Consider the following 26,203-nt stretch of genomic DNA (forward strand, 5'->3'; position numbering starts at 1 on the left):
CAAAGCTCGTGGCACAGGTGTTTCTAGGAGATTCACGTACAAACTCTTGCATCTCTCTTGCTGTCAGACACCTCCAGGCATCACTTTTCCTTTGCCAACAGCGGGAGCTCTCGTAGATCTTCATTTCTTTGTGGATAGTCAGGTCGAGTTATCCCCACCTCCGCCAGCTAGCGGGGGGGAAAGGTGAAGGAGTTGAGAGAGTCTCACTGTGGGTTTTCTTATTATTCTGCCGGTCTGTAGGCTGGCAGAGGTAAAAATCCTTCTGCAGTGAAGCGGAGTCATCGAAATAACCCTCAAGAGCAGGCACCAGGAAGCCGGCAGGTACTTGCATGCAGCTTGTCACAGAGCGTGAAACCCGCTATTATTCTTAAAAGAACAGCAAACCCGCTCTTTTCAGTACTTAAAAAAAAAAAAACAAATATAAAAGGCTTTCTTCTTATCACAGCAATCCTGAAATTTTACTAGTTATTTTGTGCAGAGGAAAAGGGTTTTACATGGGTTCTGGCAGCACATGCTGAAGATTTGGTCAGGTTTTAAAAAAAGTAACAAAAGCAGCTGTCAATTTTTATAACTGTAGTTCAAGTTGAGGAGGGGATTGACAAAATTTGGCTCAGTTTTCCTGAGAAAAAGGACAATTGCTGCCTGCTCTGACCTACTTGCTAAGCAATCAGGATTTGTTGTGTAAAAAGGGAAAGAAAAGAAAAATAACCCCCAGCGTTTGGAAAATTTTCAGCATGTGAATTGGGCTCACAGGTTCTTCCTCATCCCTTTGTAATGAGAAAGTTGTGGGAGGAGGTGAAGGTTATTGCAGAGACCCTCTCTTGGTAGCTGAATGGAGACGTGCAGGTGTTTTCTGCTTCCTTACACCCAGCCTCTTAGTCGAGCCTTTTTCAGGAGCTGTGCTGATAATTGCCGTTTGAGAGAGCAGTGCGGGGCTTCAGGTAGCAATTTGTGGTGGCGGAAGCATGGCTTGAGCCGGTCGAAGCCCGGCTGGCGGACGTGCCACGCGCAGGGTGGAAGGCGCATCCGCAGGGGTTGGTGCGGCCGGCAGCTGCCTGCGGGCGGCGGTGGCATCGTGGCTGCAATTTTAGCATAGCCTTTGGATTGGTAATTTTATAATTCAATCTGATTAAGGGATGAAAAGAAAAGAGTTGCGCTGCAAGGTTTCTATGGAACTACCTGCCTGAAATAGCAATAGCCCTTGCTGCAGGCGCCAGCTGAGTTTCGTCCTGGCGAGCACCCAGCAGGTTCACGCGCGGGTGGTGTGGATGTTGAAGGCAGCGGTTGGCTCTTCCTGGAGCCCTGGTGACAGGGCGGCAGATGCAGCCTCCTGGGAGCGGTGGATGAGCAGCCGGTGAGGCAAATAGCTGGTGTGTCACAGCTAGAGAACGGTGCATTTGTGTGTGTGACAATACATTTCCCTTTGCTGAATGCAACAACAAAAAAATCTGTTTCTCACCTTCGTGGGCCAGAAATGTATTTTATGCAAACTAATAAAATTGTCTCACAAGGATAATAAAAACCCCAGCGTGATAATCAGCCTCATGGCTTCCCCCAAACCTATTTTAGGATTTGTGTGAGCCCCACTTTGGGTGAGTGCTGCTGCCCCACTCCCCAGCCGTGGTGAGCGTGAGCTTTATGTATTCTAGTCAGACAGGTTGACTACAGCAGCACCCGCTCCTCGTCTCTAAAGCTGACTTGAGAAGATTTCTAAATTCTTTTAGTGAGCCTAAGAGATGAAAAAAACAGCTTCTGAGATGGACATGTGTATGATGCTTGCAGTCACCTTAGCAAGTAATTCCACTTCCCCTTGAAAACACCTTTCCCCTGAGCATCTGTAAGTATCTTACAAATAGCAAATTTACAATTTGTTTGTGAGAAAGGAAATTATTCCCATCCTTCCTTTCTAGGTGAGGCAACCCAAGGCATAAAGACATTTAATATACAACCAGGCGAGGACTTCAGGAGCCTTAATTCCCTGCTCGCAGTCGTAACCGAAGCTTAATTCCACAGCACTTGTAAAATGCAGATTCAGAGCTGTGCATCTATTTGAGATTTTATTCCACCACCCACAGGCCCTTTTGTAGCAATCTGCTCCCGCCTTGCTTTCAGTGCTATTAATTATGGTTCAGCATGCTGTTGTACCTGAGGTTGCAGTTGCATTTCTAGGGTATAAACCCTTGTTTAGTTGCATAATGGCTAAAGTATTCTCCCCCGTTTCTGGGATGTTGTTTAGTATGAAAACTATTTGTTCAGGAGAGCTGACATTTTTGCATATTTATATATTATAAAGTATTTGCTTTTGTGTGTGTGTATATATAAACATAGGGAGAATATATATATATTCCAATTATATATCTGCTACATCTCTGCTCGGAAAAATAGAACAAGGCATTGGGAGAGTAGAATTCTTGTATCATGTTTAAATTAACTTACAGCTGTTTGTGTTGTGTTAGCACAGTTCTCCCAATCTGGAGAAGACTCCTGGAGAAGAGAGGATGAACAGGGTCATCCCCAAGCGAGGGGCTTGGGGAGGTGAAAGGGAAAATGAGAAGAAGCAGGTATATTACTTCTTTTCCCAATATTGCAACATGGTCATAGCCATTGAAAGGAGGTACAAAAAAACGGTGACATTCACTTCAGGAGGGCAGCAGGGACAAAGTTATGCTTAGAAAATTATGCGTTTAGCTCCTCGAGCAGAATCAAGGCCAAGAACAGTACACATACATGTTATGAAACAGCCCCAGGCTGGGGAGTTTACAATTTAAATAGCCACAGGCAAAACACGGTGTTACTGTTCACATATTACAGACGAGCAGCTGAGATACCAGGAGATCTTTTACTATCGGAGACTTGCATCTCCTGGACCACAACCCAGCACCTTAACTACAGCCCCGTCCTGCCTCGGCGACCATCCTTCCATCTCGGTATGTCTCTAACGAGGCTCATACTTCCCTCTCGTAGGGGATGTGAAGCAGGACTGAATTGCTCCAATTTCTGTGCTGCCTTGGGTATTTCTACATGGTACAGCAGTTTGCAAGGGAAGTGCGTGGAAAGGGTTACGGGTAAGTCCTTGTTCTGGCTGTGCCCTTAGCAGCTACTCAAGGTGTAACACACGTGGAAGCAGTGCTATCAAAGCTCCCGTGGGAATTCATCTATTGATATCCGTATTTAATTGTAAGACGGGCCTCTTCCGAGAGTTCATCATCTCCTTTCAGTTACTGCGTCATCCGGATTTATACGTAATTTTAATGTACAATAGCAAAGCCTAAACCTGGAGGTGCTACCTAGAGGTCTCAGATAATGACCTTTAAAGTGATTTACGTTTTTGAAATAATTTGATGCTAGTGCAGAGATCAAAACGCTAAACCTTACTACTGTCAAAAAGTCAAATGGCCCGAGCAAACTTCATTGTTCAAGCTGAGAAGCCTGCAAAAAAAAAAAAAACTAAGCAAGCTGAGCAGAATAAAACTAGAAGAAAATTAAGTCTTGATTCAAACCTCAATTACATTAGTTTTTATCCTAGATATGTCCTGGGAACACCTCCTGATGTGATGTGTTATTACTAAGACAGAAAAGGATGTCTTTAAAAAGAATCCTTGTATTCTTATAGTGTCAATTAAAAGAATACAAGATAAAAATAATTCCCATCCAGTTTAGAAGTTCACATAACATGACCAATAACCTTTGCATGTTTTATTTTGAAAACAAAGCAGTCCAAAAGGAAGATTTTTTTTTTAATATTAAGACTGTATTCCATGCAGATAATCCATAGTAAATACATTGCATTAAAAGACAGTTAAAGTGCCTTTAGTCCCCCAAAATAGTCCAACTGTGCTGTAAATTCAAGTATGTGGAAAGTAGGCCTTTAGTTATTAAGAGAATATTTTTTTATCTGGGTCCTGCTCCCATTGATGTCAAAAATGAGGGCGTTAGCCCCCAACTTTCATTAGAGCAGAACCAACTTTGCATTGGTCTCTGATAAACCCTGTGCTGTGTTCTCCCAACTGCTGAACGTGGACGAGTGGCCGAGGAGCAGATACGTGGTGTCATTTTCTGCCTGATGACATCTGCCTGATGTCATTTTCTGCAGCTGCCCTACGCCCGAACGACACGCTCAGCAGTTGCCACAAACTGCCAGGGCACGGTGCTCGGAAAGACCACTGAGGAGCCGCAGCAGTTGTCTGTGTTCTGCATCCTCTTCTAACCAGCTGAGCAACGGACTGAGCACAGCTAACAGCCCCAGCCCGTCTTATAGCTATAAAATATACAGGTCCATATACACATGTACATTACGCAGTCTGCTTTGAAGCAAGCCCAAATCCTGGGTTCATCAGAATCCAGAGGAAAACCTCAGGATGTGGCTAGAGAAGCCACATGATTAAAAGCAAAATCAAACTCTTTTTATGTCATAGTCACCATCATCACGTTCTTGCTTCAGCACTCGAGACTAGCAAGATTAACCGGCATCTTGAAGTCAGAGTTACACAAATAAGAAAGGAATATTGATCCTGATGCGTTTGATTTGGCGCAGCATTATACCTGCACCCAGACTCTCCTATTCTCTTCAACATTAGAGCAGTACTTGTTGATGGTAAAGACATTTTTCTCTTTCTTCTAGGCATCGGCAACATTACCATTGGGTTTTCCAGAATTTAATAGACAACCTCTTCTCTTCCACTACAAAGCCATGTGCAAAGAATATTCAGAAAAGATTGCTCCCTGCTGACTTGTGAGCTTCCCAGATGTGAACTTCAAGTGCCCAGAGCTAGACCTCATGTCGAAAGGTAGGACAGAATATTTATTTTTTCTTCTCCTCCTTGAGACACAGCATCTCAGTGCCTTGCTTCTCCAGATGGGCAGTGGGAGATGCTGGTTGAATCCAAGCTTTCAGCTCCGAGCATGCACGTGACTATGGGCAGTAACTTCTCCATCTACTCTACCACAAGGTCTTAGGGATGACGAATTGGAGCCGTTAACGCTCTACCTGACAATACCCCAAACCATATTGCTCAGTAGAAGGTAGACCAAACATCTGTTGCACAGCTACAGAATAGAGAATAGTCTGGTTGGTTTTGTTTCTTTCCTTAAAGGAATAAAAAAAGCCTTTTTGACTCCAGGCACTTGGCATCTGCCCTGAAGTATAGGTGTTTTATGTATCTCAACCGTTTCTGTGCTATGGCAGTTGGATGTTGTTATTCTCCACCTGAGTATTGATCCCCTTCTGAATCCTTCTAAGATCCTGGCTGCAGTAATGCAGCAGTGATTTATACAGCTCAATTGCACTCTAAAGTCTGTTTTCTTTTAAATTCGCGGCATTTCAGAACTCTTGGATGTTACATAGCATTTCTAGGGGAAGAGGAGTACCCGAAATCTTGCTGTTATTGTGTATGCATGTTAAGAAAACCACTAAAAACAAGGCCATTATTTGAAAAGAGTTAAATCCAGAGAAAATTCCTTACCAGCTCATAACCATTTCAAAGGAGATCAGAACCTGGGCAAAAACTAGATGACAGCATCCCTTTGAATTCTTTCTGCTTCAGAGGAACAGGGGAAAAAACAACCTTCCAGTTGAAAGCTTTATTTGGGAATAAAGTTTATCTTCAAAATATGTCTGAAGAGAGACTGTCTGGGCCATAATAACTTGGCACGACTCAGTCTGACTTACCCTGTTTGAGCATTTTGGTGCCTTTACGCCATAATAAGATGCAGCAAAAGTCTCCCTAGTGGCTATGTATGAGAAAGTATAATCTGGGGTCTAAATGCCACAAAGCATCCATATTTATCTTTAATGGCTATATAAATTCAGCAGATGAGAAGGAAAACATTAATTAGACAGACCCTGCCTTTGGCAGTAATCACCACCAGTGACAGCTGAACCAGCCAGTGGATAAAATATGCACCAAACATGATTATCAGAATAAATAACTGAGGATCAAGAGAAAATTAAAAAAAAAAAAAGGAAAAAAAGCCCCATACAACCAACACCTTTTTTGGTGGGGGAAAGAAAACTTTACCTTACACTGGACTTCGACGCTCTCTTTTTTTTATATAAGCTTTCCTCAGCTTAGGGCCCAATCCTGCAGCTGGTGGCTGTGGAAGTAGGGTAGAGTATTTCTGCAGATTAGTCATGAATTCTGATTGCACAGAAGGAGTAGAAAACCCTGAGAGGTCTAGTGTCGAAGCCCTTAGTTAGGGTCAGATTCCGGAATCACGATATATGTACAAATCCAGTCCAGGGGCCTATCACAGACATAATAAAATAAAAAAAAGGAAAAAATTCCACTGACTCGAGTAGGCTCTAAAACCGACGATGTTAACAAGGTGATGTTTAGATTTTCCATGGTATCAAGGCATGTATGCCTTCACTCCTTATTTATGTGAAATGCCCATAAATGAGCTTGGATTTACTTCAGGATTTAGCCCGTGGGAGGACACTGCTTTTGCTAGTGCTCTGTCCCCATCCTCTTCCATCAAAACCTCCTCCGTTCCTGCTGGATTAGTGGCCACGCCACGAGGATGTATTTTGAAGGAATCTAAGATTTTTATCACACTCTATCTCCTTTAGGGTAAGGGTCATACTTAGTAATTTAGCAAACTAATTAGATGCCAAAAAGTGCATCAGAGCCCTTGGCTCACAAAGATTCTGAAGGTGAATCCTCCGCAGGGTTTTGCCCTTAAAATAGCTCAGGTTTCCCTTCCTCTGGAGCAGGGGGTGGAAGCTGTTGCTTTGAAGGGAGAAGAGGGCAGGGAGTTAAAGCCATGGTGGTGGAAGACCAACTGCAGGATGAAAAGACAAGGCCACGAGGCTTCTCGGCCATGAAGACAAAATTAAATGTTGCCCGCCCCAAAAGAAGGGGAAGGGGAGAGCAGAGAAAGGGATGGAGCTGGGGGAGAGGGGACGGGAGATAGGAGGTGAGCCCTGGAGAGCCAACCTTACCTCTCCTGGGCCACCAACAGCACCTGCCCCCAACCACCCAGCCTCTCCCTGGAGAGGGGAAGAGGCAACAGCCCGACTTTCCTGAGCGCAGGCAGAGCCAGTGTGCAGCAAGAATCCACTGTTTGGTGTCCCCAAGAGCCTGCTGCTTGAGGCGACTGCGTATTTTGCCTGTACCGAGATTTGTCCCCCCTTTGCTGCCCCTGTTGAGATTCCTGGTGGAGGAGGGAAGAGGTCAGCCACACACCACGGGGGAAAAACCCAACCACAAAAGAAAAAAAAACCCACGCCAAACCAAAACTTTGACTGCACTTTTTTTCTACCGCCACATCCAGGGCTTCGGTGCCGGGCTGCAGGCAGAGTCCAATGTCGCAACTGTCGCCGCCCCGTGAGGAATCCGGCCGAGTCCCAGCCTCACACCGCCCTGACTCGTTCTTTTCAAATGCTCCATTGGGTCTTTTTCCTCTACTTGCCATTTCTTTTCCGAGAGGGGAAAGACTTTGCGATAGAACAACAGAAGACTCCAACACTTGAGACACGGGAGGTTCCAGACGCAGGAGGAGAAGCGCTCAGCACTGTTCTGCCTCGACAAAGCCCTCCTTCTCCTGGCTGGCCGGCTCCACCTCCGAGTACGTTGCATGGTTGGTGTGATTTCGGAATTTCATGGCAGGCCAGTGATGTGGCCTTCGCTGCGGACAGAAACAAAGACCCATCAGAAGCTATGACAGAGCCTTTCACGCCAAGCCTGCAGGGAAATTGGAAGCTCAGTCCTGAAACAAAAATAATGCTGCCTTTGTGAAAGTTTGACTTTTTATTAATAAAAATAAATTTAAAAAAAATCGCTTCATGCTTAAAAGAGTTCATTACAATGCATCGATCTCACTGAGCTGACCCACTAATAAGGTTAAAATGGGGAGCGGGGAGGAAATGGAAATTTTAAGTGAAATCTCACTTAAACAAGGGTGGCCTGTGCAGCCGAGGACGGCCACAGGCTTCCCCTGCGACCCCAGACGTCAGCTCCGTGTCTCCTCTCTGTCTGCAAAACCGGGACAACTGCATTGCCCCTTCTCAGCCGGGTGTCGATAAATGCATCAAACATTGCCAAGTGCTCAGGTACTGAATGGTGGAGGCCATGTAGATCAATTCTCGGAAGCCTGTCTCTGCAAAGAGGACAGATGGAGGAAAGACAAGTGCTCTAGGAAAAAGCCGGCGAGCGATAAGGAAAGGCTGAGGGCTAAGTGTTGCTCACTCCCTCCGCAGCAGCTCCTGTGCCAGCATTCAGCCCACTTCTGACTGCCTCGGGATCCTACACCGAGCGGTCTTCTGGCTTTTAACAGCAGATGGAGATTGTTGGACCCCCTGTCTTTCCGAGAATTAAAATCTTCCATTTAGAGCATTCGCACCACCACTTACACAGTAGCTGATGGCATGACATCTATCAGTGAAGTCTGACGATTTTAGTCAACAAAATCCAGCTGGGCAATTCAAAAGGCAGCGATCTCGATTATGCCATAGCTCCAGCTGAGCCCTCCAGCCAGGCTGCGGGTGGACTGCTCATGCAAGCAGGTGGAAGAGTCTAACTTTGCACGGGGAAGAAAGGCAATGTGTGAACGGGAGCGTGTGAAAGGGAGCAAAATAAAACTGTGTGGGAGGGAGAGAGCCTAAGTTTAAAACATCATCAACTGGAGGTTGGGAGATGAGCTGTGACTGTAGGACCACGAAAAGAAACTCGGGTATGAACTCTATCAAAGTTCCTCTCTCCTCTTCTCCTTGCTCCCTGCTCTCCTCTAGAAGGTTAGGATTTGTGTTGATAGCAGAGGAAGAGAAAACTGGCCAGGGATAAGGTTCCCCACTCACCTCGATGAAGAACAGGGCGGCGCTGGAGGTGGGGTGGCTGTTGATGTAAATTCCAGCAAGGATAATAGCTGCAATGAGCAACACAGCCAGAACGATCCCCACGATAGTACCTGTGTGGATCGGGGCACCGGCCTTCTCGGAAGGCAGGCTGCTTCCCACACCTGCAAAAGAGGATTCGGTTGAGTCTTGAACTGTGCTGCGACCTCGGTGAAAGAAAGGACAGCAAAGCAAAGCAAGGCGGGACCTTTCGGAGCTCTGCACGTACTGAGCAGCTCAGCCTGCTACTGTCAGGCTCAGCGAGAGGGGCCGATGCAGCAGGGAGCTGTCGGCGCTCCAGCATCCCCTTCGGTGACAGCAGTAGCTGGTTTGAAAGAAGATTAAACCACCGCCACGCAGTAACCCCCCCTCCAATCCATATTCGTTATATATTGGCTGCTCGCTCTGATGGAAAGCCATTAGCCATATGCCGAGTGGGGTCCTCAGTGCGTCCTACCCCAGCCCGCCCTCGGTCCTCGGCTATGAATATGCAATTGCAGAGAGCCACAGAGGGTGTGTGTGGCATACATCAGCAGTGACATTACCAGCCATTTGGGGAGCAATTTGGCTGAAATTGGGAAGATCATGCATTTCAAAGGCCCCATGCCTGCAAAGGAACTGATCCTGCACCCAGTTTAGCCAGTTTAACTTCCCCGAGCTGCTTTCAGGTAAGAGGGATGGGCTTGTGCTTTGCATACGACTGCAGCTCTCGCAAATCTGACATCAGGGGAAGAGGGCTCGGATCCTTCCCACACTCCGAAATTAGTAAGGGCATTTCAGGAACAGTTCGGTTCCCTGCCCTTGGGGCTGCCAAACAAACTCGGACTGAGAGAGGACTCACGGGAACGGAGATGAAAAAGGCAGAGCTGGGCTAAGGACACTTTTTAAATCTGGATTTTACACTGCTCTTTGGCACAGCTGGGGAAATTCAAAAGAAAAAAGGACTTTGTGTCTATGCAAAAACTGCCAAGAAAGGGAACTACATGGAAAGAGAAAACTCATCATCTTAGTTTGCACAGGGACTAAGTGGGAAAAGGAGACAAACAGCATCAGGGTAAAACAGATTCGTCCTGACTCCCACTTTTCACCACCTGAAATGGTATTAATCAGGGTAGGGACAACAGGAGTCTCATCGTGATGACATCCCTCCACTCTCAGCTTCACCTGCCCACTCTGCTGACTGATCGCAGCTCCCCGCGGCATTTGATTTCAGCGTACCGTGTTTTCACTTGGAGCGACTGTGAGCAGGAGAGAGCAGGTTAAGGGCTTACCTTCCCTTCCTGCATACTGATTGAGCTTCGTATCATCTAAAAGAAGAAGACAAAGGCAAAAAAAGAAAGTTAGGAGCCTTCTAGGATATTCTGCGTGCTTCCCACCTGCTTTCATCCCTCTGTAACGGGGCCACTGACAGAACACACCTCTCGCACAGCATTTCCATGGCCAGTGACAGTTGAGGAAGGCACCCAGAAAACAGCAATACTGAAAGCATATGGCTTACGGTTTGTTGTCTTCCTTCACAAAGGTGGCACCTGGAGCACAAACATCTGAGGAAACGTCTTTAAATATGCTTAATGTGCAAAGCAGGGCAATACGTGAATGCTGGATGGGGCCCCAGCCCTTGTGGGTGTCTGTGTTCAGACTATGGCGTTTGCAGCAATACACGCCAACACCTCCCGAATAAATCAACGGGATCTTATGCTGTAGATGTCCTCCATGGGGGCCCAAAATCCAATTCCATTCTTCGGCTCGTTCTGGAAGAACCAGGACATATTGTACAAGACTTCATGTCTCGATGGTCTCCGCATCACCACCCTCACGAGTCCAGCTGCAATCCTGATCCAGAACCCTTCCTCCTTGGCTTACAGGTTTGCTAGGTGCAGCGCTGACACACGACCAGCAAGTCAGACGCGTTCACAAACATCTCCGTGAGCAGAGCCAGCGAGCTGGGCTGGCTGGGGAGGATGCGGAGGGTGGGTCCACTCCTCTGCTTTGCTTGTTCCTTTGCTGTGCTTCTCCAGCTAAAGTTCGCTGCCTGATGCAGCTGGCTGTTTCTTTCCTTCCAAGATTACAAATTGACTTCATGCTTGACTATGTCACAGAAAGCCTCTTGTTCTTTTTCCAAGAATTGGCGATGAGTTGGAAAATAATCTCAGTGGTGGTGTTACACTCCCCCTTCCTTTAATCGCTCCTTTCAAAGTCAACTCTGTCAGCCAGGCGCTCCGTTCCTCCCCCCAACCCCTTCCCATTGCTGAAGGACAATTACTAATGTTCCTTTCTATTTATTCTAATTAGCAGTTTGCGTTAGGGACTATTAAGCAGCAAAATTGAAGTGATACCTGCCGCTAGGATCTGAGGAGCCAGCCCTGTGTTAATAGGATTAGCAAGCTTTAGAACATGGGTGTCTCGAGGGAAACTCAGGTCCTTACGTGGAGCTTGCCTGTGCTGGAAGGAACACCGTTCCCGAGCAGAGGGCAATCACAAGCCTGGGCTGTATTATTGCCCGTCTGAGGGTACTGGCAGCCCCCAGCCACAGGTAGGACCAAGCACGTTGCAGGCACGAGCCCCTGTATAGGGTATCAACCTCTGTTACGATGCTGGCAGTCTGTCCACCAGGGACTAATTGCTCGTTGACCTTCACAAATGCGTAAAAAGGCTGCAATGCAGCTGTAAAACTCTGCACCGGGGGGTTTCATCTCTCCCCTCACCACATCGCTCCCAGTCTCACCTCTCAGGCTGCCCTTCCTTCTGCTTTCCACTGCGTCCTGCACTCACCCCTGCCCTTGGTTTGTTATTGTATTTATTTGGATATGCATTGGCTTTATGAAAGACCTCTCCAGGGAGAAGCGTGGAGGATGGGGTGTCCCTGCCCCAGCCCCTCACCCACCCGCCCCTACCTTCTGTAGTGAGGCTGTCGATGAAGAGCGAGGACGTGGAGGTGATGACGTCCTCATCCAGTGGTGAGAAAGAGCTGTCAGGAGGTGCTGAATAGTGGTCGCCTTCTGCTAAATCCTCGCAGGTCTTCTCATCTGACTGGAAAGAAAATGAAGAACAGCTACTTCTCCTAGCCCTCCTCCAGCAAGAGTGCCAGGGAGGCAGCGGTGAGGGCTGCGCTTCCCAGGCTTAGGGCTGCCAAGTCCCTGGGGTTCAAACGCTGGAGTGGAAGCAGGGGACATGGTCCAGAAGTGCCAGGAGAAGTACGGGGGGGGCGTGACCTGGAGGTTGGAGAAGAGGAGGAAAAGTTTGGGAACCACTTCAGTAGGACAAATGACAATGACCTGGCAAGGTCCTACAGTCCGACCTTCCTGCATCACTGAACGACCTTACATAGGTACTGTGACCTCTTTTTCCCTCACTCAACCTTCTTGGTTAACAGGGAACAAAGCTGAGTTTTCAGTGGGGAAAAAAAAAAACAACAAAAAAACCCAAAGCAGAAACAGATGTTTCGTTAGAGCTGATCTTTCTGAGACAAAGAAACTAGTTCATCCAATGTGGAGATAATTGTACTAACAAGGACAAAAAAAATCACAAGGGCTAATTTCTTCATGCTTGAGAGTGAGTAAGAGTCATGCTTCAGAAAGTGAAGAAAAAAAATATCCCCGCGTACTCAGATTGCACCATTTGGTAACTTATGGTGGTCTCTGCATCTTTCCTGAACATCCAGCACCGACCAGCACAGAAACAAGACTCCAGCAGGGCAAAGACGGGTAATGCTGGATTAGAGGGACTGCCTTTTAACTATTCCAATAGAGACATCCTCCATTAAGTGGTCCTGCTGTAGTGGGCAAGGGACGTCTAAAGGGATATTCAGCCTGTTCCAGAACAGCATGGGCCAAGCGGAGCCGAGAGTGAAGTTTTTGAGCTGGGATCTGGCCATTGCTTTTTCTGCCGTTCAGCATCATCCCTAGCAGAGGACCTAAGAGAAGTGATTCCCCTCTCGGTCTCACCTGGCCGCAGCCGTAGGACAGCCACTCCTCGCGGTATCGGTCAAAGCCGCTGGAACATCTGCAGAGAAGAGCAGTGTTAACCTGTGGCAGCTGAATTCCTGAGAGGCACAGCAACATCATGCCCATTTGCCCGCTCACGTGGGTGGCATTGCTCGTCATTTCTAAGCTGCCTAAGAGTCCCAAATGCTGCCCCGATGGGCGCTGCGTACAGATCCTTGGACAAAGAAAGATCTGAGGACTGGAAAGATTATGTACAAGTTGGCCTCCAAAGACATGGGGTTTCCAGTACAGCTGTGCTGGAAGGACCCAAATGTTCCTCTTCACAGAGGAGCAAAAGGTTCAACACCGCTTCTCCAAGGGAAACGGAGAAGCAGAAAAATAGGAAAAATATATAGACTGAGTTTGAATTTCCATTCCCTGGACTCTGTGCCAGGGCAAGGCCATGATCTTCATGAGGGTTTTTTTTTTCCAGCAACATCTGCACAGGAAAAACACATTGAAGAAATTACAAACAGCATCAGGAAAACACCAGCTAGAGAAATCTCGACAGAAGCAGAGGGAATGAAATAGCACTCCGACCTTTTGAAAGTCTCTGGGGACTACCAAAATATGAATCAGGGGTTCAGCTCATACAAGCACTAATTTACCCAACTACCAACCACTAAAAGAGGAGAAGCCACAAAACTTCAGGTCCCACTGAGTCACCGAGATCTTTGCTTGAAGTAAAGTTCCTGTAACGATTACGGGCTCAGCAAAAGCGAAAATACAAACTCCACTGTCCAAAAGAGAGCTAAGAGGTTAAATCGCTGAGCTGGACCCAGGGTGGAAGTTCAAACCCTGGAAGCCACCCTACCAACTTCCTCGGGAAAGATCACGTTGACTTTGCAAACCCAACCTGGTTGAAAGCCAACAGGACAGCGGTAGGCTTGCTCTAGCCTGCAGTTTCCTCCACGCTCGCCGTTTGTACTTTCCGTTTGTAACCTAAGCTCTTCAGGACCGAGCTGCCGATACGCAGTTCTGGCTGCCGGGCGCATGGCTTTTAGCCAACGCTTCAAGGAGTCACCGTACCATAAGTGATAAGAGCAACCATCAGCAACAGCGACTTGGATTTTGGAAGATCGGGTTTGCAAGCGCTGTGAAATTGGAAAAAGCAGAATGACGAAGTCCTTGAACCCTGGGGTTTCAGCCCAAACGAGATCCAGACTAAGCCACTGTATCCCAAGCTTGGTTTTGCTACCAAAGCCACATCTGGTTTCACGCATCTGCGAGAATATAATAGTCTCTGATCTGAAGCCACCACTGAGCAACTGTCATTGAAAAATGCTGTTCCCCTGGCTCGGGGTGTGTTCCAGCTCACTGGAAGGCAGTGCATCCACGCCGATTTATAGGGTCGCTCTGCCGATGTCTCAGGACCTTTCCCTGTCCCAGCTGCCCTGCTCATACCTTGCTGAAATTGCTGCCTGTAAGGAAAGGGTGCAAGTCTTGAGCGTAGCGAGAGAAGGGCTACAGAAAGGAGGGAAGGTGCCCGGGAGCGATGCCGGGGCGAGCCAAGGCTGCCTTGCAGCAGGGCCACCAGCCTGCCATCCTGGAGAGCCGGGCATTTCCCAAGCGCGGCTGTGCCCGTGCCGCGTGTGAGGATCTGTGTTATTGGGTCCTCTCCCCTGCCGCTAGCTCTAAATAAATATTTCAGCAAAATCTCATTAAACTCTCTCATGCTCCGTATCGCGCTGCTTGAGCTGAAGGAGAGGACGGAGCAGGGCTGCTGCATGGCTGGGGTCAGCCCCGTCCCCCCGCATCCTCCGTCTACCCCCAAAAAAGCAGCAAGTGCCCCCCACCCTCCTCCCCCCTGTGTCTCATCCCCGACACAGAGGGCCCGTCACCCGCAGCTTTGGGGCTGAGGAGCATCCCCGGCTCCGTGACCTTCCCGCTGCCCTGCAGACCGGAGCGTGTCCCAGCCGCCCTGCACTTCGGTCTGAAATCACGGCCTAAGTCAGGACAAGTTTTCCCCATGTTTAATCACACTGACAAAAAAATGCGAGTCTTGCTTCTGGTCTCAACTTGTTCCAGCTGCTGCAGCAAAACATTAGGACCAAGACCCCCAGCTCTGGGAAATGTCTCCTTTCAACGGCTTGTAACCGGAGATAGATCACCTCAACCATGGCCATGAGACCAGGAGAGCAGCACCCTAACTGAATCAAAAAGCAACAAAAAAAAAACAACAAAAAAAGGAAAATACTAATAAAAAACCAGCAACACTGATACAGGCATCAGACCTGGAGCTGCCCTTGCTCTCCCAGCTACAGAAACATTAGCAAGAGAAGAGGTGGGAAGGAAACCCATCCAGCTACCTCTGCAGGACATGACACCAGCTGCAGTTGAAGGTCAGCTCCGAGGTCACGCACATTTCACAGCTCTGATGCTGGAGACAAGCTGTAAAAGAGAGAGGAGAGACGTACCAGCGACACGCCAGCACCTGCACGGGCACGAGGGAGCGTGCGCTGGAAGCTGGTGGCATGGGTAGAACCAGGTAGAACCATGGTAGAACCATGGTAGAACTCGCACCAGGAGGCGAGTCCCCAGCCCAGCCTCTCTCTGCAATGGACCTGCAGGACAAGGCAGCACCTTCTAGCAGGGGTGGACTCCCAGTCCATCTGTAAATGTCCTCCCATTCTGTTTAGCCGGGAATTAAAACTCATCTGAGACTTACGCCGTGTCTTGTTGTACAGAGGGTGTTTCTCGGCAGGAAGGAAGCCATACGAACAGTTTAACCCTCTGTGTTGCTATGTCCCTACCAAGTAGTTTTGCAAGAACATCTCCACTGAGAGGACTAGCTGCTTGTAGAGTACCACCATTTGCTTGCCACCCTGTCTAGAAAAGATGGCCAAGAGGGCTTGTCTGCAAAAAAAGTCACGGAAGCCAGCAGTTCTAACAAGTCCCTCGGAGTCCCTGCCAGCCCGCAATGGCAGAGCCGAGAGCCGACCCGGCGCTGTGAAATACCGAGCGATGAAGGCAGAACACCAGAGGTTCACGTCCTGCATCGGTGCACAGCAGCCCCACCCCACCTGGGACGCCTCACCCAGACACCCCATCACTTCTCCATCCACGTTCTGCCCCTTGAGCAACCTCAGCACTGCTGCTACCCCAGACCTGGCTGCCCACGCTCTCCTGGTGTCCCCCGGTCCCGATCTCCTCCGCCCTCCCGTCCCGAGCCTTTCCCGAGCAGACTGCCATGTGGAGGCAGCGAGCAAGCAAGGACCTCTGGAGAAGAGGCAGAGGCTAACCCAGTTCATCCACTTCTGACCTGAATAAGGCTAAAAATTAAACCCCCAGAAGAAACGTGGAGTCTGGCTCTCTCTAGCTCTGTGGCTCCTCTGAAGACGCTGCTCTCAGCTACCCTAGCTGCTGGGGAAAAACAACATAGCAAGTCTTAAGGAGGAAAAAAATCATTGCAGAATGCTTATTTATGATCTGCTTTGCAGTAACCCTGCCTGCTGTTAAAATCGTCGTAAAATACCCTGGGGAGACCGTTTAAATGCATAACCTTGGTATCTTCGTGACGGATTTACTCTCCGCTCTGTATTTATGGACTGCATGACAACTTTCCCTCGTGCGCACATGTCCTTGGATCCGAACACTAAAAATGTATCTATTTAACAGGATCCTTAAGAAATCTCATCTGCGTGTGGAGGCGTAGAAAATGTCTTGTAGACAGACCTGAAGTGAACCAGTGTCCAGCAAAATTAGCTGCAGCTTATGGAGCAAAGGGGAGTTTCAGCAGCTGGACGGGTGGGAAGAGCTGTCAGTGCAGAAATAAGGAATCAAAGTACCGGGGCGAGAGGGGATCTACTGGTGAGCAACAAGAGCCACCGACTCAGCTGGGCGCAGGGAAGGTGCTGGCAGAGCAGCAGCTTGGGACCACAGCACATCGCTCCCAGGGACGCCGTGCTGGCACCGCTGCTCTTGTCACTTAGCTGGGAGCTGAGCAGACCAGGTAAGGGGTAGCTGCCCGCAGACCCCTCCTTTACCGGCTCCTCCCCTGCCAGCTGAGCTTTGCTGCATCCCAGGCTCCCATCTCCGCTACGGAGCGGCCAGGCTGGCACGCACGTGGGATTTGCTGTTGGCTGAGGTTGACTCTGAGCTGATAAACCCAGACAGGGCTGTACGTACGAGACGTTCAGCGACAGCCACCCACGCACCTTCTCACGAAGGCAGAACGGCTGGGGGAGCCCGGAGCAGGGGCGAGCTGCGCCCTGGCCGATAGCACGCCCTCCCTCCACGGCTCCGGCGCGCTGGGGGATCCCAGCCGTGATGGGTGGCAGCCACGCACCCTTCCAGCATACATGGAACCTGCCCCCTCCAGCCTTGGCTTCCCCCTTTGGCTGGAAATAGGAGTTGCTGGGTGAAACCATGGGAGGGAAACACGCTCCGGGGCACCATGCCAGTTTGTCCGACTTACTGGGCAGCGGGGTGAACTCCACGGCTGACATGTTGGTGATCTTGCTGGTATCCAGCTCCACGCGATGATATTCGTAGATGGTCCGTCGGCGAGACTCTGAAACACGGAGCCTTGGCTTTAGTCTGGGCACAAACTCACCCCGCACGCCCTTCCCCATCCCCTACCCCGCGCCTGAACCCCGGCGTGTGCGGGGAAAGCTCGGGCCGCTGCTGAAGGGCAAAGGTGGCCCCAGGTCTTGGGGTCGTTCCCGTGGGAGAGGACAGCGTGCGGCGGCCGTCAGGCTGCAGGAGGTGCTGGGGAGGAGGAGGGTGTTAGGGCGCAGATCGCCTCTTCTGGGGTTTGCTAGGAGGAGCTTGGAGCTCTGTCCCCCTCTCCCCGACCAGAGGCTCCCGAGATGGATGCGGTCCAGTCCTGCATCGCTCTAAACAAACACGAAGCTGCGCAACACATTGCTCGTCAGTGACTCACGGGGCCGCGAGCCTCCCCCGTGCGCAGCGCTCGCCCGGAGCTCCGCACCGCTCCCCGGGCTCCCGCTCGGCAGCCGCCTTCCCCCCAAAGCCTCCTCCTTCCCCCATCTCCCTCACGCCTTGCCCCCTTCATCCCAGGGGCCGGAGGGGTCTAGCCGGGATTCAGGCTTCTCCCAGATTTTCTCGCAGCCTCTGACGTGGTGACACCGGCCAAGACGCCTCTCTGGCTTCGTGCCTCTGCGAGGATATAATCAAACCTGTCCTTCCAGCGTGGCCACGGCTCCTCGCCGCTCTGCTCCGTGCTTGGAGACCAGCGGATGAGCAGGACAACACGCTCTCCCCTCCCATCCCCTCCTCTCCTTCCCTTCAAGCCTTGTTTCTTCACCTCATTAGGTTTTTTCGTGCCCACTTCTTGCATTTCTTCTCCACCCGCTCCCCCTCACAGCCCCGGGGGCGGGAGGTGCGGGCAGGGGTCAGGAGCCCAGGGGACGGAGGGCAGCAGCCCGGCAGGGGCAGGCTGGGGGGCGGGGAGGGAGGCACCATCCAGCCCGGCCGAGGTTTTTACACAAACTGTTGTAAACGGGTGATAAACGAGGGCCAGATGGCAGGCTCCATAAATAACAAGGAAAAGCACCCGCGCCGGGTGCAGCGTGGGGAGGCAGGAGCGAGGCTGGGCTCCTCGTGACAAGGGGGGACGGGAGAGGCTGGAAAAGCCTTTTCGCGAGCTCACCCCTGCCTGCAGCTCACGGCACGTGTGGAATAAGCACGCGGACATGTATGTAGCTGTCCCCATGTCCTGCCGACATAGATGTAGACCCCAGCCCTGCCCGCAGCAGCCATGCAGCACCTGCGCCATGCCACGCATTCAAGGACAGCCCAGAGCAGCAGCGGTGCGGCTTGTAGGCTCCCCTAAACCCGCGTGCCTATAGGAACGAGGCACCCAGCACCCCCCAAGCCTCTCGTCCATCTGCAGTCTCATTTGCAACCGTTCTTCCCCTCCTCCTCATCAGCTGGAAATCAGGGAGGCGATGGCTTGGCTGCTCACAGCGATTCTGAACACACTGGGCGAGAAGCACGAAGCCCTTGTGCCTGCAGCTCCTCGCCAAAGCACACGGCGCTCGTGGGCTGGGGCCACCCAGAGCACGAGGCTGCACCATGGTCTTGGCCAGAGAGAGATGCACCCCAAGAGAGATGCACCCCGAGAGAGATGCACCAGGGGACGTGGGACGCGGGGGGCATCCGTGCAGCCGAGCCCACACACCTCCTTTGCTCTCCAAGCAGTGCACCCTCGTGTCCTGAAGCACCCAAACGAGGACGGCTCATCTCTCCTTCCCCGTCTGCCCCCTCTCCCAGCCACGACGCCAGCCCTGGCATCCCCAAGGGAGGGATCAGCCGCTCCCCTGCCCCAGCCGCCGCCTCCCCCAATTCCTAAGCGCAGCGACTCACCAGGCACATCGGGAGATGGGTTGAGGATCATGAAGGCATCGGAGAGGCCAGCTTTCACGGGGTGCTGGGTGGCACTGATCTGTAGGACCGGCACGGGGATCTGCAGCCGGGGAGAGAGGGCGTGATGGACCCCAGCCCTGCCCCGGGCTCCTGGTGCTGCTGCAGAGGTCTCCAGTGCTTTGGTGGCACTGGGAATGCCCAGGCTCGGCACGTGAACAGTTAAAATACCAGCTCTCCACCCCCAGACCCACAGGGATCCCCCGCAGGGACCTCCTGCCGTGCCTTCCCCAGCAGAAACACCCCTCACCTCCTTGTACCCAAAGACGATTCTCCCGGTGCTGTGCAGGGCCGCCTGGAAGGTGAAGCTGCCCATGTCCTCCTTCCCCTGAAGATAGACCTTGTCCCACTGCACCACAAAAACTGTCCCTGGGGGAGAGACCAGAGCGGGTCAGTCCTCTCGTCTCTCCTCGCCCCCATCTCTACAGCCCGACCGGTCCTCTTCTGTCGGCGAAGCTCCGAGCCACCTCATCCCCCCATCTCCAGCACATTGCTCTGAGCAGACCCACGAACAAGCCCCCCCAAACATCCCAGCCACCCCCACCCAAAGCCCCCCCGGGTGCTGAACAGCCCCTGCTGCCCTGGGCTCCCCCTCCCCACACCCTCCCCTGGCTCCGGCCCCTCTGTTTGCTCCAGAGAGCTGAGCTTTGCCCAGTTTAGGAGGAAGGAGCGGGCAGGACGGCTGCCTGCTGCTCTGCACCTCCGGGGCCGGCCGGAGCAGGGCTCACCGTTGTCCAAGTACTGGACGGTGGAGTTACGGGAGAAGCTGGGGTTGAAGTTGGCCATGAGGGGTGCGACGTACTGCGTGGCCGTGAGCATCCGGTGGATGACGTCCCCCATGAAGATAAAACCTGAGCGAGCAGAGGAGAGTGAAGCCGCGCACGCTCCCCTCCACCGCCCCGGGATGCTCGCTCCCTCTTTCTGACCTCCCACCGCCCTGACCTGGCTCACCCATCCCTTTTTTTACCCCCAGCATCCCCCCCCGGCTTTCCTCCAAGCCTGTCTGTCCTCCCTGCATCCCCTCAACTGCTGCGGCACCGCAGCACCAGCAGCACCCGAGCACCAGCAGCAGGGCAGGGGTTAGACTGGGGGGGAGGAAGAAAGCTAGAAGGGCTGCAGCCCCTTCTCTGCCTGAGCTCCCTGGGCTCTGGGACGCGGGGTGAGGTTGGAGCCAGCCCCAGAGCCGTGTCCAGCCCCCCCACCGCGGGAACGCCGACGGAGCGCAGGTACCCCACCCCGCCCCGACTCACCGCCCGTCGCTATCGTGACCTGCCGCAGGAGGTGGCCGTAGAAGGGGAAGTCAAAGGAGAGGACGATTCTCTGCGGGAGGGAGACGGGGTGAGAACCGCGCTCAGCCCTTGGAAAACGCCTGCTGGGGATGCGGGGGGACGGGTCCGTGCCCACCGGCACCGGCTCTGCCCTGGCTTGGAGCAAGGTCCCGTGGCCGGTGCACGGAGGGGTGGGAGCGGGATGGGAGCAGGGGTCCTGCGGGTGCCCGGTCCCCACGGCTCATCCCCTTCAGCCCTGGACGGGGGGACACCAAACGCCTCCCAAGCCTCGGTCTCCACCAGGCTGTCACCGGGACGCGGAGGGGCTGCTGCCACCCCGGGCGAGGTGCCACCGTCGGGGAGTCCCTGCTGGGAGAGGAGACCCGGGGGACACCCCCGGCCGCAGAACAGCCCCGCGGGCTCACCGAGGCCTGCCGGTGCGTGTTGGAGAGGATCCCGTGGATCTTCACTTGGCTCCTGTTGGCCGCTGCCATGTCGACCCACAGCCCCCTCAGGCGGGCGTCCCCCGGCCCGTAGATCCGCGACACGTAGTAGCTGTGGTTGTCCTCCTGCAGCCGGGGGGGACGGGGTGACAGGGGACAGCGTTACCCAGCTTGCTCCGTGGAGATGCAAACCCCAGGCACGGCTCAGGGCAGCCGGGAGAGCCCGACCCCCATCTCAGCACAAAGCAGCAATAAAAGCAGCACAGAAAAACCCCGAGCAAAGCAGCAAAGGACGCTGAGCAGTTGGAGAAGGTGCAGAGGAGACCCACGGGACCAAGCGAGTGCAGAGAGGACGGGCTGGCCGGCGAGAGAGACGTGACTCACGAGAGGCTTCAGCAGATGCAGCCTTCCCGGGAAGAAACGATCCTGCTCCAGAGCCAGGGGCTGGAAGTTACAGCTAAAGCGACCACTAGAAGCGAAGCAAACAACTGGAGACATGGAAGCCCAGAGGAAATGATTAACCTTGGAACAGGCAGCTCGGGGAAGGCAGCCGAGCCACCGCCGCCAGCCCAGCGGGAGCGAGGGGCTGAGGCCGGGGGGACGTGGGGGGGGAGCGGGGCTCTGCGGGGCAGGGGCTGCTCCCCTGGGTGACAACCGGGGCGTGGGACGGGGCAGGGCTCTGCGTGAGCGATCAGACCCCCTTGCTATTCGCACACAGAGCAAGGAGAGGGACCCTGGGCGTCAGCCCCCAGGCTTCCCAAGCCGCCAGCAGCACCCCAGGCTCCCCGAGCCCCCTGTCCCAGCAAACCCGAGCGCGCATCAGGCAGCAGCTCTGCCAGGAGCCATCTCAAAGTGATCAGGGGTCTATTGGGGGACACATCCCGGCGGGGGACCCGCACGCGGCTCTGCGGCAGCTCCTGGGGGACAGCGGCGGAGCGAGTGATTTCCCGGGGCGCAGCCAGCCCTGCCCTGCCCGTGCCCTGGCCACGCTGGCCCCACCGCGCCCCTGCGAGGGCTCCGGCGTGCGGCCGGCTGGGACACGGCTGGGACACAGCTGGGAGCCGTCGCCCGTCAGGGGAGGCCGGTTCGCGCCGCGGGGGAGGACGGGAAGCATCTTAATTTTCCTTGGGAAAGTGCCGCTCCGCTGCTCCGTGCCAGCGCCTGGCGCGCCGCCACGCTCGCCGCTCGTCCCCATCTGCTGCGTTTCTGCTGCTCAGCCCCTTCTGACCCCCGGCCCCCCTCTCGCCCCCAGCATCTTCCCCCCCAGATCCCCCCTGCGGCTCCCCCCGCCCCGGCTGACCCCAGGACCTGCTCCCAGACCCGCTCCCTGCACGTGAGCCCGGGCGCCGGAGGCAGGGAAGGACCCACCAGCCCAGGATTTAACAGCTTGGAGGGGGTAAGAAAGGGAAAGCAAAGCCCCCCGCTTTGAACAGCCCTGCGCTATTCCCCAGAGCGTCACAAGGAATAAAGTGCTGTTACAAAAATCCGGTGTCATTTTTTTCTACTTCAGCAAAGTTCAGGGAGAGCCGCTGCACTCCTCTGCCTGAGGAAGCCCTGACTCCAAGGAAAGCTTTCCTAGCTCTTCCCTACAGCAATTATAGCTCCTTCTCCCTCCCGGAGCTCGGAGGGATTGCTGCAGCCCAGAGTCCTCCCTTCCCTATGGATGGGGAAACTGAGGCACAGGGAAGGCTGCGTCAGTACCTGCTGCATCCCAGCACACAGCGGGGGCTTTGGAAGCCCCCCCGGGACGCAGGGACAGGCCAGCGCTGGGTGACAAATGACAAAACCTCCCGTGCCCTCATGTCCCCGGGTGCGTCCCCAATAAACCGGGGGGGAAATAAGCAGGGCCGGGAGCGCGGAGGAGCTGGCTGCCGGGCTCCTGACCTCATCGCTGACTCACGAGGATGTCCTCATCCGTCACCTTGCTCTGGTTACAGCAGGAATTAAGAGAGGGGAGGGTTTGGACACGCAAACAAGTGGAGGGCGCAGCCGCCGTGGGGCAGAGCTCGAGGAGGGAGAGCGGCGCTGCCCAGCATCACACCCCGCTTCATCCTTCGGGTCCAGAGCTGCCCCTCTGCACCCCAAACCTGGAACATCTTGGGGGGAGAGAGGGGAAACCCCTCCAGACCCCGGGCTGGCACCTCCCGAGGTAGGATCACACCTTCTGCGGGTCGGACACGGCGAGACGCAGCGACGCGCGGGGGAGCAGCGTCCCTGACCTTGAACGTGGCCCCGCTCGCGGGGCGGGGGAGACGCTCCTCACCCCCCGACAGCGCCGAGCCCTGTGAAATTGCTGCCTTTTCCTCCTGGGAACCACAAGCACCATCACACCCTCCCTGCGGCATCCCAGCATCTCCAGACGCCGTGGTGGCCACTGGTGGTTTGGGGCTGGTTTGGGGATCTTTTCAAACACTTCCACATCAGGGACTTTTCTGGCTCCTGGCCCCTCCCCGTCCCCGAAGGTCAACGAGCAAGGCCAAGCTGGAGCTCGAGCGGCGTGGAAACAGCCAGAGCAGTTTCTCCCCTGCGCGCCGTGCCACGGCGGCACCAATTCCCCCGAATCCACGACCAGCTGCCGGCAAAAACGCCAGGACAAGTCACCACGGCCGGCGCGTCCTCCACCAGAAACCACCTGCAACCACCCAACCCCCCCACCCCATCCCAAGACCTCAGAGCTGGGCAAACTCCCCCAGCTGCCAAGGGACCCACAGCCCCGCCACAAATAACCAGGAGCTAATTGAGGGCGAGTAATTAGGCACAGCCGGGATGTGAGAACCAAGTCAGATCTCCCAGGAGGTGACACTGCTGCGATGGGAGCTCGTTAGCAGCAGCCCAGGCTGCTGCCTTCCCCAGCCGGAGACCACCCCCGCTTCCCGCACAGCCCCGAGCCCGCTCAGCCCCGATAACCTTGGCAGCATCAGCCCCGCTGCACACGTGGCATCGCGGCACGCGAAGCATCCCCGGCTTTTCAGCCCAGGGACGGCCCTGGCGTGCCCCTGGGACGTGGCCGGGCTCACGGGCAGGGACGGCCGCAGGGCTCGGAGCAATCCCCAGGGCACCGCCGCCTCCGCACTGGGCTGTAATTACCCTCCGGGCTGCCGGGATCCAGCCCCACACATTAAATCAGAGCCAGCATCTCCACCAGCTCCCTGCCCAGCCTGGAAATAGCTCTCGGCGGTCAGGCGCTGGCCGGATCCCGCCTCGGGGCAGGCGGAGGGCAGCCGGCAGCAGCGGCGGGGGCTCCGACTCACCACGATCCGCGTCTCGTTGGCCGGCAGCGTGTCAATGGCCAGGCTGCCCCCCACCAGGTCCTGGCTGATGCGGGTCCCCTCGGTCCCCGGCAAGGTCTCCCGAGCTCTCCGCCGTCCTTCGCCCGCTGCTGGGCTCCCGGGAGGGTGTCCTGGGGGGGCACAGGGATGGGTCAGTGGGGTCCCACACTGGGAGGGCAACCGCCTCCGGGCTGGGATCAGCCCTCTCCTCCAGCAAGGCAGCTTCTGCTTAGGTGACACGAGTTTGGGGGGGTCTCAGCCCTGATAAGCAGCATCACCGTGATGATGGGGACGCAGGGAAGGGCTTCTCGGGTCAGGGATGGCCGTGGGGTGCAGGGACAGGTGACAGACACCCACGGCCAGGGGAGGAGAGCTGGGATGGAGGGGTGAAAGGAGGCAAAACGCCTACAACACCCCCCCCAAGCTCAGCACGCACCCCGCACATGCCAGCGCACGGGGAGGAGCGCGGGGCCCTGGGGATGGGGAAGATGCGGCTTCAGCAACGAGGCACCAGCGTGGCCATGTCCTCGATGTCCCCAGCCATTGGTCCCCTCCTCCGGGCTGGTTTGGGGTCCGGGTGCCGGGGCAGACTCCAAGCATCCATCTCCAAAAGAAAGTGTCCCTGGTCCCCTCCTGCCGCATCTCTCCCTGCCCAGCTCCAGCCCTGGGGAGGGAGCGGAGGCCAGAAACAGAGTGCAGGATCGGAGGGGGGGGTGAAAAAGCCGTTTGGGACCAAATCTGCAGAGATTCATGAGATTTCCTGGCAGCTCGGCACGGGCGGAGGCGGTGCGGCCGGCACACGCTCGCCCACGGGCAGGGACTGAGCCAGAACGTCTGTCCCCAGCGAGCGGGACAGCAAAAACAGCCGCCGGGGCCGCAGGCTGCTCCCCTCGCCCTTGGGAGAGCGCTCCCGCCTTCAGCCCGGGGTCCCCCGGGGAGAGGGAGCTAATTACTGCCTAACGAGCTCCTGGGCCCCTCCCGAGCTGTCCCGTGGAGCTGGTTTCGGTCCCCAGCGCCTCCGGGAGGGGAAACTGAGGCAGGGAGGAGCGGGGCTGAGCTGGCAGGAGCACGCAGCCGCCGGGATGCACCCCACTGCCGACGGGGAAAGGGGCTCCGTGGTTGGGGGTCGTGCTCACCTTCCCTGGGGGCACGGGGGGGGCCCCAGCCCCTCGCTGCTGCTGGGAGGTCTGAGGTGCCCCAGAGCCTTTCCCGCAGGCTCTAACGAGCCCCCACGGAGGCACCAGTGTCCTCCCCAAAATCTCGCCGGACGGCTGCGCCCACAGCCAGGCCACCACCAGCTGTGCCACGGGGCGCCCCGGGTGGGGGAATCCGGGGGGGGGAGCACCCCGGCAGCGGGGCCACAGCCCCCTCTCCGCCCCAGGGCTGCCCGGCATGGCTAGGAGGGGTCCGGGCACCCCACGGTGCCAGCACCTCCGCCACGGAGATGCCAGGGCTGCGGGGGGACGTGGGGCGGGGAGTGGGACCCCCACGGCAGGTCCCACACCGCAGGTGACCGCTGTGGGCGCAGCCGGCTGTGGGGTGCAGCGTGACACGCACCTGCGTGGCCAGGGGGGGCACGAAGACACCCCCAAAGCGCAGCCCGCTCCGCGGAGCGCGGCAGCCGAGGGGCACGCAGGCGGCCCGGGCAAGGGGTGACGCCTCCCGCTACCCACGCGGGACCGCGGACACAGCAACCGCCGGCGGGGTCCGGGCGGGCGCACAGGCCCCCGGGGCCGTGCACGGCGGTGCGCACCCGGGGCCCCCCTCGACCCCCACTCCCGGGGGGTCCCCCCACCGCCGCCCCCCGGCCCCCCTACCTGCGCCCCGCGGGCCCGGCGCGCCCAGCGCCCCGCGCAGCAGGCAGAGCAGGATCAGGCCCCCCCAGCGCATGGTGGGGGCGGCGGGCCCCGCTCGGCCCCGGCTCTGCTGGGGGGGGGCTCAGCGCCCCGCCATGGGCCGGCACCCCCGGGGAGCCGCGCACGGAGCCGGAGCGGGAGCGGGAGCCGGAGCCCGGGCGGGAGCC

General features: G+C 55.1%; 1 protein-coding gene and 1 long non-coding RNA gene across 2 annotated transcripts; one reads left to right on the forward strand and one right to left on the reverse strand.

The window, feature by feature from the left end:
- LOC142091943 (uncharacterized) lies at positions 1 to 7,763 on the forward strand. Its single transcript, XR_012676919.1, has 4 exons — positions 1 to 321; positions 2,457 to 2,561; positions 2,812 to 2,927; positions 4,622 to 7,763. It is a non-coding gene; the product is annotated as an uncharacterized LOC142091943 (long non-coding RNA).
- Positions 7,490 to 26,085, reverse strand: PLXDC1 (plexin domain containing 1). Its single transcript, XM_075171549.1, has 14 exons — positions 25,998 to 26,085; positions 24,163 to 24,311; positions 20,894 to 21,037; positions 20,451 to 20,520; positions 19,929 to 20,051; positions 19,451 to 19,569; positions 19,144 to 19,243; positions 17,231 to 17,326; positions 15,123 to 15,204; positions 12,775 to 12,832; positions 11,725 to 11,860; positions 10,102 to 10,137; positions 8,795 to 8,955; positions 7,490 to 7,626 (listed from the first exon to the last, which is right to left on the reverse strand). The coding sequence occupies exons 1-14, from the start codon at positions 26,068 to 26,070 to the stop codon at positions 7,507 to 7,509; spliced, it is 1,467 nt and encodes a 488-aa protein (XP_075027650.1). The 5' UTR covers positions 26,071 to 26,085; the 3' UTR covers positions 7,490 to 7,506.
- Positions 26,086 to 26,203: the final 118 nt, after the last annotated feature.

The sequence above is a fragment of the Calonectris borealis genome, chromosome 22 (genome assembly GCF_964195595.1).
Source record: "Calonectris borealis chromosome 22, bCalBor7.hap1.2, whole genome shotgun sequence".
Lineage (NCBI taxonomy): Eukaryota > Metazoa > Chordata > Aves > Procellariiformes > Procellariidae > Calonectris > Calonectris borealis.